Consider the following 9861-nt stretch of genomic DNA (forward strand, 5'->3'; position numbering starts at 1 on the left):
CCTCAGGGAAAACCCCTTGGTCTTGAGCCACCACTGTAAGGGTCTCATGTACAGCAGGCCAAAAGGTATCACGTTGGACACAGCTGCCATCAGACCCAGACTCGATACGAGCAAGAGACATACGTGCCTGCATCGTGGTTGAATCCCACACCACGCCTAGATAAGTGGTCTTCTGTAATGGAGAAGACGGTAGAGGGATGGCGAAAAGGGTTGGTGAAAGGCAGGTGGTCGACACAGAAAACTAATGGAGGTTCTGGAGGAAATGGTGGCCCATGGTGGAGCCGATGGAGGCCATGGTGGAGTAAGGGCTGACAACACCAGGGGGCCGACTGATGGAGGCAGAGAGAAGGTCGGAGAGGGAGGCTGGGTGGGAATTTGTGACAGTCTGGGGTTTCTGAGAGGGTGTATGCTGTCCACACACACCAAATAGCAACTCAGCTCTGTTGCTTTTTCTGGTGATGGCTCGGTCTTGGCAGGCTTTGGCTCACCGTCTGTGGTGGGTTTTGGCTGACACTTTCTGCAGTGAGGTAATGGTTGGCTGGGCTGTGGGTTTGGAGTGGGGCTAGTGTCATCGTTGGCAACTTCCATGCTGAGCGGCGATCCACAGGAAATCAGCACCCACCCTACATACTCCACAAAGCTCCCTCGAGGACCCTTCCTGGACAACTGTGCTCATGTAGCAAAGTTCAGTCCGGCGTGCAGGAACATGTACAAGCAGTCCGCTGGGAAGGTGGTCAGATGGGAGAGGGCAGATGGTGATTCTTTCATATACTCCATGAGGGAGTGGTTCCCCTATTCAAGGCGAAGCAGGTGAACGGAAGCAAAGTGATCCATGGAAAAAGTAAACATAAATGCTGATAAAAAAAGAAAAAAAGATGAATAAGGGTAAATTCCACAAGACTCAAAAGAACAGGTAATCTACAAACAGCCAATGTGAAGTTTAAACAATAACCAACAAACCCAAACTGAACAGGCAGGAACTTAAATACACAGACCAAACAAGGAAAATTAATAAGACACACCTGCACCTAATGAGGAACTCAAATCAGAAACCATGACAGCTAACTAAATAGTGAAAACTATTTGAACTCTGAACCACCGTAATACGTACTTAAAACAACGTAATAAAAACACAGCAATACGTACCTATATCAATGTAATAAAAATGTGCCAGGGTTCACGTATTGAACCTGTGTGCTAGCGCCAATCAGTGGACATTACTTTTTGAAACTGCCGCGAAACGTGCAGTAAGGTACGTAAAAACGGTGCTGCTAAACAGTACCCAGAGGTACGTATTGGTTGCATGAAACTCTAGATGGTGCAGTTCGATAGGTCTAACTCAATCTTATTTAGCGCCTAAACTCTGGAACAATCTACCTAACACTGTTCAGGAGGCAGACACAATCTGTCAGTTTAAATCTAGATTAAAGACACATCTCTTTAACCTGGTTTACACATAAAACATTAACACATTTCTATGATTCAAATCCATTAAAGGATTGTTAGGCTGCATTCATTAGGTCAATCGGAACTGAAAACACTTCCCATAACACCTGATGTACTCGTTGCATCATAAGAAGAATGGCATCTACGCTAATATTAGTCTGTTTCATTCTTATTCCGAGGCCACCGTAGCCACCAGATCCAGTCTGTATCCAGATCAGATGATTACTGCAGTCCCCCGGATCCAGTCCGTACCTGGCTCTGATCATGGATCAGCACCTAGAGATGACTTCTATAGCCCTGAATGTCAACTAGATGACCTCCAGAGACAGATCATTAGTGAAGACCTTGTCAGCTAGACGGCCATTGGCGTTACACCACGGGAACCTGATGAGTCCCCTGCAATCTGACATTGGTACAACCTGCTGGCTTTGTCTGGCCAGAGGAGAACTGGTCCACCGACTGAGCCTGGTTTCTCCCAAGGTTTTTTCTCCATTTCTGTCACCTGTGGAGTGAACTTTCCAGTGATATTGTATACTATTTGAACTGAACTGGATGATGACATCACTGAATTCATTGATGAACTGAAAATTGATTGTTTACAATACTGCGTTATTGACACACTATTGTCCTGTTTAACACTGTGAAGTTGCTTTGACACAATCTGTATTGTTAACCCTTTCAGCGGTGAGTTTAAAATATTCTAGCGGACCCCCGAGAGTGAGTTTTTTTTAAGCGACCGTTATTTTCGAACGTTCGCCCTTATTGTTTCCATGGCGACGCGTCATGCTTGTCACGTGACACAACACAGACACAATAACACTGTATGACACATAGATCGCTTTTATTTCGTTTTTCCTTTTTTATCCAGAATACTCACACTCTTGCTTACCATGTCATGAACTATCTAATATTCCGATTCACAAATATGTGTGAATTAGTATGTTTCGTCGTTTAAAACCCTATATAAATGATCTGGATCGTAATCTGTAACGTGAGATGGGCGCGGCCATGTTTGTTTGTGCTGCCGCTCAGAGAGTCCTGTCAGCAGCATTTACAGCACATACATTCATCTGTTTCTCCCGAAATACATGCAAGTAAGTGGCTGGTGAACTAGAAGAGGAATAGAGTGAACTTTTTAGTTACTTAGCCTATGTGTATGTGATATAAATAAAACACATCTGCAAATTATATTTGAATAGATTGTTATTTGCTGCTTCCGTAGACCTATGTGTGTATTTTACAAACTCTAAATGTCTTGTTTTACTAGTACTTATGTGTATTTAAATGTCTGAAACCTAAAATAAGCGTTATGTGGTTAAAAACACTGCATAGTTGTGATTATATGATAAGCACAGAGCTCGTCCGTCTCTGACTCATCACCAGCCAGCGCGCCAAAGCGCAGTTTGAATTTGACAGTTGTGTGACATCACCGAACGTTCTAAATCCCATATGTGGGACCGTACTCTCATGGGCACAGAAATTAGAATCCCATATGTGGGACCGTACCGCTCAAAAGGTTAAAAGCACTATATAAATAAAGGTGACTTGACTTGACTTGACTTAAGATAATGACATCATTATCACATAGCACAGCTGATTGGTTCTCTCCTGTACTGGTTGCCAAAGAACCCGCTTCTCAACATTCAAATATATGAGTAGTGCTTACTGTAGCAGTTTGCAGCATGCTTCAGATACCCTCTACCTTCCCCAGCTCCACCTGTATAGATCTGCTACGAGGTGATTCTTGTGCAGCATAATCTGTGGGAATTTTTAGTAAGTAATAACCAACATTTACAGAGCTTTGATTACTGATGATCTGAAAAAAAATTGCCTAGGTAAAAGGTAAAAAAGAATAGCTGAATGTAAGTTCACAAATACAATTATTTATATACAATTGTAATACATACAGAGAGAGTTTTGAGCTAAATATTTTACTTCATGTTTTTTTTTTTTATAAACTAAAAATGAAAGTGAAAAAAATGGCTAGCATGAAAGATTAATTATGCCAACCCAAAGGACAATTTAAGACACAATAAAAGGCAGCACTCTCACTTGTTGCCTCAGAGGTTTCTGCTCTGCATACATATTGGCATGGCAAAGAGGACTGTGACACTGCCACTACTGTTGCTAGTGATACATGCTGTCTGTTCAGCACAAGTCTGCAGACTGCTTAGTCAGCCTGCCCTTCCTCTACTTTCTGCAGAAGGAGACATTAACATTGGGGCGATATTCTCAATCCACATTAGTGCTCTGCTAAAGATGCATCCTTTTACTTACAAACCAGAGCCAACAACATGCGTCAGGTTTGTATGATAAATATAAAAATATATAAAATAGCTGAACATAATTATTTGCTAAATGTAATAACTAATGTTTTATTTTTACAGCTTCAGTCTGCGTGAGTTCAAATTTGCTCAGACAATGATTTTTGCAATTGAGGAGATTAATAACAGCACACAGCTATTGCCTGGTGTTTCTTTGGGCTATAAGATATATGATTCCTGTGGCTCAATAGCTCAGGCTATCTTCTCAGGCATGGCATTGATGAACGGATATGAAGAGACTCTGAGTGATTTGTCCTGTTCTAGACCACCAGCTGTTTATGCCATTGTTGGAGAGTCAAATTCCTCTCCAACCATAGCCTTGGCTTCTGTAGTTGGTCCATTCAGTTTACCTGTTGTAAGAACTTTCATTTATCTGCTGCTTGTTATCATATAAAATCAGTGCATGATGAACCACTGGAACAGGCACGAAAATATATGCTTCAAGTTACGTTTAACCAATTAAAAACAATTGTAAAAAAAACAAAACAAAATCAAAAACAATGTGTTCAGTGACAGCAATGATTGTTGCAGTCTATTTATATATAACAATTATGCCTTTTGTATATTGTAAAGAATAAAAGTAATTGTATGTATGTAGTAAATGAAAACCAGTGTGCTTAAAATGCTCTGCCTTTTTTTTTTTTTTTTTTTTTTTTTGCAGATCAGTCATTTTGCCACATGTGCATGCCTGAGTAACAGAAAAAGGTATGCATCCTTCTTCAGAACAATACCCAGTGATTATTATCAAAGCAGAGCACTGGCTCAGCTTGTCAAACACTTTGGCTGGACCTGGGTTGGGACGGTCAGGAGTCGCAGTGACTACGGTAATAATGGCATTGCAGCATTTGAGGAGGCTGCAAAACAGGAGGGGATTTGTATTGAATACTCAGAAACCATATTAAGAACTGATCCACAAGAGCAATTTCTAAAGACACTAGAAGTGATAAAGAAGGGCACCGCCAGGGTGGTGCTGGCTTTTGTTGCACTAAGAGATTTTTTCCCCCTTGTGAATATAATTGCTCAACTCAACATCACAGGGATACAGTGGGTTGGCAGTGAATCTTGGATCACTTCTCGAACTATTGCAGAAACAAAGGAATACAGTTTCCTTTCTGGAGCTTTGGGTTTTGCTATAGCAAATGCTAAACTTGTGGGCCTGCGAGAGTTCCTAGTGAATGTGCATCCTGATCAAGAACCAGAGAATGAACTGTTAAAAGAATTCTGGGAAATAGCATTTCAGTGCTCATTCAGGATTAGCAGAAATGGTGGCTGTACTGGCTCAGAGAAACTGTCAGAGCTGCAAAATGAATATACTGATGTTTCAGAGCTACGGATAGCAAATAAAGTGTATACTGCAGTATATGCTATTGCATATACACTACATAATGTATTAAAAGACTTTAAATCCTCCTCCAACAGCAGCAAAGTAGAACGGCCCACACCACAAAAGGTATTTAGAGCACATAAAATAACAATAGAAAGATGATAATAAAAATCACAATATATATATATATATATATATATATATATATATATATATATATATATATATATCATAACAATAAAACAAATACGAATTTAAATCTAATTGAAATGTTGTTTTCTCTCAGGTGTTGCAGTACATGAAAGATGTAAGATTCACTGTCAAAACAGGTGAAGAAATTTTCTTTGATGCAAGTGGTGATCCAGTGGCGAGATATGACCTGGTGAACTGGCAGCCTGCTGAGAATGGAGTGTTGCAGTTTAGGCATGTGGGTGTCTATGACAGTTCACTGCCTTCAGAGCACCGTCTTCAGGTCAATCAGCAACATGTGTTATGGGCAGGGAACAGTGGACAGGTATATTAATACTATTTGATAACAAATTAATGAGGCCACATGAAATATCTGAATTGTGAAAAGGACAGCCAGTGCAGAACAATCATTTTAGTAAACTTAAATGAAATATAAATATATGAAAGCAGAATCTCATAAAAGTTGAAAAAAAGAAAAGAAAAACTAAGCAAAAAAAAAAAAATCAAATCATAATAAATTGAGGTTTTATCTGACAGCTTATTTTCTTATAGTTGCCTGTGTCCATGTGCAGTGAAAGTTGCCCGCCTGGCACTAGGAAGGCTGTCCAAAAAGGACGACCTGTCTGCTGTTATGACTGCATTCCATGTGCAGAGGGAGAAATCAGTAATGGCACAGGTAAACCAGGACATCTTGGTGTGATAAAGTGATGTGTAAAGTGATTGTACTAGGTACTTGATGATGCACTGTCCATTGTTTTATTTATATTATTTAATTATTTTATTCATTCTTAACAGATTCTAGTGACTGCTTCCCTTGTGATTTGGAGTACTGGTCGAATGAAAGCAAAGACAGATGTGTATTAAAAGTGGTTGAATTCCTTTCCTATACAGAAATCATGGGGATGATGCTTTGTACTTTATCTTTCATTGGAGTGTTATTAACTGCAATGGTATCTTTTCTCTTTTATCTTCATAAAGAAACACCTATTGTAAGAGCCAACAACTCAGAGCTGAGCTTCCTGTTGCTCTTCTCACTCTCATTGTGTTTTCTCTGTTCACTTACCTTCATCGGTCGACCAACTGAATGGTCTTGTATGTTGCGTCACACGGCATTTGGGATCACTTTTGTTCTCTGCATCTCCTGTGTTCTGGGGAAAACAATAGTGGTCTTAATGGCCTTTAGGGCTACACTTCCAGGAAGTAATTTAATGAAATGGTTTGGGCCTCTTCAACAGAGACTCAGTGTTGTTTCCTTAACGTTAATACAGGTGATTATCTGTGTGCTTTGGTTAACAATATCCCCTCCTTTCCCATATATGAATTTGAGTTATTACAGAGAAAAGATCATTCTAGAATGTAACTTAGGTTCAGCTCTTGGTTTTTGGGCTGTTCTGGGTTATACTGGCCTGCTATCAATCTTGTGTTTTGTTTTAGCTTTTCTTGCTCGGAAACTCCCTGATAATTTCAATGAAGCCAAGTTCATCACATTCAGTATGCTCATATTCTGTGCAGTCTGGCTTACATTTATTCCAGCTTATGTCAGTTCTCCTGGAAAATTTACTGTAGCTGTGGAGATATTTGCTATTTTAGCTTCAAGCTTTGGTTTACTATTTTGCATATTTGCTCCAAAATGTTACATAATTTTGCTAAAACCAGAGAAAAACACAAAGAAACAAATGATGGGAAAATCTTAATCTGAAGAACTTTAAAACCACAAATAAGCATGCAATGTAAAAAATGCCCTAATTTATCTAAAATATATCATTTATTTCATACTAAGTATACTTCAGGTCTATTAATATATTTATTGACATATCACCTAAGACTTACTGATATAAATTATACACATTAATAATAATATTATCCCTAAAATGTGTTTTAATATCACTATTAACAATGATTGTATGCTTTCTGTATCAGTCTTTAAATACAAGAAATTGTATAAAGTGTACCTTAAGTATACTTGCAATAGTTCCACTTTAAAACACTCTGAACAATTAAAGTGCATTAAGCACAAAATTTGTTGTTCCGATTTAGGAGACTTTAAGTATACCAGATTAGTTTACAAAAAGTACAATTGAATGGTATTTTTATTAGGCACACAAATATGTAAATATATTTGTAGAATACTTAGCACAAAATATTACAATATTATACAAAGTATTTTTGCCACTAGGGTAATTAAACAAAAGATAAGAAACCAAAAAAATAAATAAATAAACAGCCTTCAAGAAATGTTTCAAAAGCAGTAACTTGTAAAGTGTCATTATAGCTGCCTGAACTGACAGGCTGACAAAAATGCTTTTTCCCATGTCATGTCATAAGTTAAACACACAGAAATGCATTTTTGTCAGTCTGTCAGTGCTACACAGTAGCAGCTCTATTTTAAGCCTTGTCTGACACAGTAGTTCTGCTCCTTTGAGGCTGTGGCAGGCTTAGCATTGTAGGCCAGGTCAGCACTATGCACAGCACTCTCGATTACTATCTACAATGAAAATCAATAGTAATAAATAATTAAAAATACACTGATTTTTTTTTTTTTTTTTTTTTTTTTTGCTTTAGAAGAAATGGAAAATAAATCTAATTGCCTGATGTATTTAATACAGCATCCTGTATTCAATAAATAAATAAATAAATAAATTCAGCCATTTATTTGGTTTAGAATTGTATTTCATGTACATGAGTTTAAGTGCTCTTTAAGTGCATGTTATGTATAGGGCATCATACCCATATATTAAAATGTGAACCATATCTATCTATCTATCTATCTATCTATCTATCTATCTATCTATCTATCTATCTATCTATCTATCTATCTATCTATCTATCTATATCTATCTATCTATCTATCTATCTATCTATCTATCTATCTATCTATCTATCTATCTATCTATCTATCTATCTATCTATCTATCTATCTATCTATCTATCTATCTATCTATCTATCTATTCCCTCAATGAACTTCAGCACTCTTAAAAAAATAAAACACTTCTTTCTGGGTAGACATTTTTCACTTAACTTTTTTCATACTAGAAAATAACTTAACTAATATGGTGCTGAAGTTGTGTTCACTGCTGCCACCCCCAGTCTTTCTGAGGGTCTACACAATCTCTCTGTTCTTCTCTATAGGACAGGGGTCAGAGCCGATTGGCCCTTTATACTTATTACGCAAGTTGCATAGGGCCCCGCAAATTATGCTTCACCCTCATGTCAAAGCGATGTGCCACCTTCAATCTGGTGCATAGAAAAGGAAAAATAGAAAAGAAAGTGAGCAAGATAAGGGTAAGTGATGGATTTTTAAAAGACAATGTTGTGAAGGTTAAATTTGGCATTTCATGAGTGCTTTGAAGACGCAGTGTTATCATGGGCACCTCAAAATGCATGAACAATTCTAGATACCTTATTAACTGACTTGTTTAGATTGTTTAAAATGTTTAGAACATACATCAGCTTATTTATATATCTACTTACAGTTTTTTTTTTTTAGTTTCACAAGCAACTGGTACTACATTTTCCAAATCTTAGTACTAATCTTACAACAAATCGTCAAAAGTACATTTTTTTTCAAACAATAAAGCATATTTTTAATTGTTTTAATACAATTACACACAATCACAAAATATAAGTTTCATTAAACAAAATAAGTGTTTTATCTATATAAATGTTTCATTCACAGTAATTGCCTTTCATAAATATCTTACTGTCCAACTTTCCATTTCATGTCTTCTCATTCAGTTTAATACATTTGTAAATTATTTAATCTAAAACTCATCTTTATGGTTAATCAGTTAACCATTTAGTGCATCTGTAGATTCAATAGATATATAATGTAGTTTCTATACAACCTGATTGCAATCTAGGGCTAACCAAATGCAATTTTATAAGTGTGTGTGGTTCAGGTACAGTAAACCATATTTTATAGGGACAAAATGTCCCCATAGGATGGCAATATCTGAAATCATTGTCCTTTTTTGGGCCCTATCAGAGCCAAAAAATTGCAAGGGTAGGTTTAGAAGTTAGGGTTGCTCCTATATAAAACTTGTGTGTGTGTGTGTGTGTGTGTGTGTGTGTGTGTGTGTGCGTGTGCGTGCGTGTGCGTGTGCGTGTGTGTGTGTGTGTGTATATATATATATATATATATATATATACACTCATACATATGTGTAGATATACACACACACACACACAGATGTATGTATATATATATATATATATATATATATTCTATACATGTATGTGTGTGTGTGTGTGTGTGTGTATATATATATATATATATATATATATATACATACACATACATACAGTCAAGCCCGAAATTATTCATACCCTTGGCAAATTATGACTTAAAGTTACTTTTTTTTTCAGGCAAATGTTTTTTTTTGTTTGTTTGTTTTTTTACCTAAAATGATACAGGCTTCTCCCAAAAGATAATAAGACGATGTACAAGAGGCATCATTGTGGCAAAAAAAAAAAATAATATTTCTCAGATTTTATTTACATTTGAACAAAAAGTGGCATGTCCAAAATAATTCATACCCTTTGCAAACTGTCACAGTCTATGGGAAAATCCAAAGTTC

At 37.0% G+C, this 9861-nt stretch overlaps 1 protein-coding gene across 1 annotated transcript; it reads left to right on the plus strand.

Annotated features, from left to right (window-relative positions):
• Window positions 1–3555: 3555 nt before the first annotated feature.
• On the plus strand, window positions 3556–6977 carry LOC141345449 (extracellular calcium-sensing receptor-like). Its single transcript, XM_073850302.1, has 6 exons — window positions 3556–3749; window positions 3834–4125; window positions 4432–5220; window positions 5381–5608; window positions 5836–5959; window positions 6079–6977. The coding sequence occupies exons 1-6, from the start codon at window positions 3706–3708 to the stop codon at window positions 6975–6977; spliced, it is 2376 nt and encodes a 791-aa protein (XP_073706403.1). The 5' UTR covers window positions 3556–3705.
• The last annotated feature ends 2884 nt before the right edge of the window (window positions 6978–9861 follow it).

The sequence above is a fragment of the Garra rufa genome, chromosome 11 (assembly GCF_049309525.1).
Source record: "Garra rufa chromosome 11, GarRuf1.0, whole genome shotgun sequence".
Taxonomy (NCBI): Eukaryota; Metazoa; Chordata; class Actinopteri; order Cypriniformes; family Cyprinidae; genus Garra; species Garra rufa.

What these genes read in the sequence shown, in the direction of transcription:
- LOC141345449 (XM_073850302.1), top strand. Translation starts at nt 3,706, where the DNA reads ATGCATCCTTTTACTTACAAACCAGAGCCAACAACATGCGTCAG. An exon ending in GTCCATTCAGTTTACCTGTT is followed by an intron (nt 4,126 to 4,431) that starts GTAAGAACTTTC and finishes TTTTTTTTGCAG; the next exon opens with ATCAGTCATTTTGCCACATG. An exon ending in AACGGCCCACACCACAAAAG is followed by an intron (nt 5,221 to 5,380) that starts GTATTTAGAGCA and finishes GTTTTCTCTCAG; the next exon opens with GTGTTGCAGTACATGAAAGA.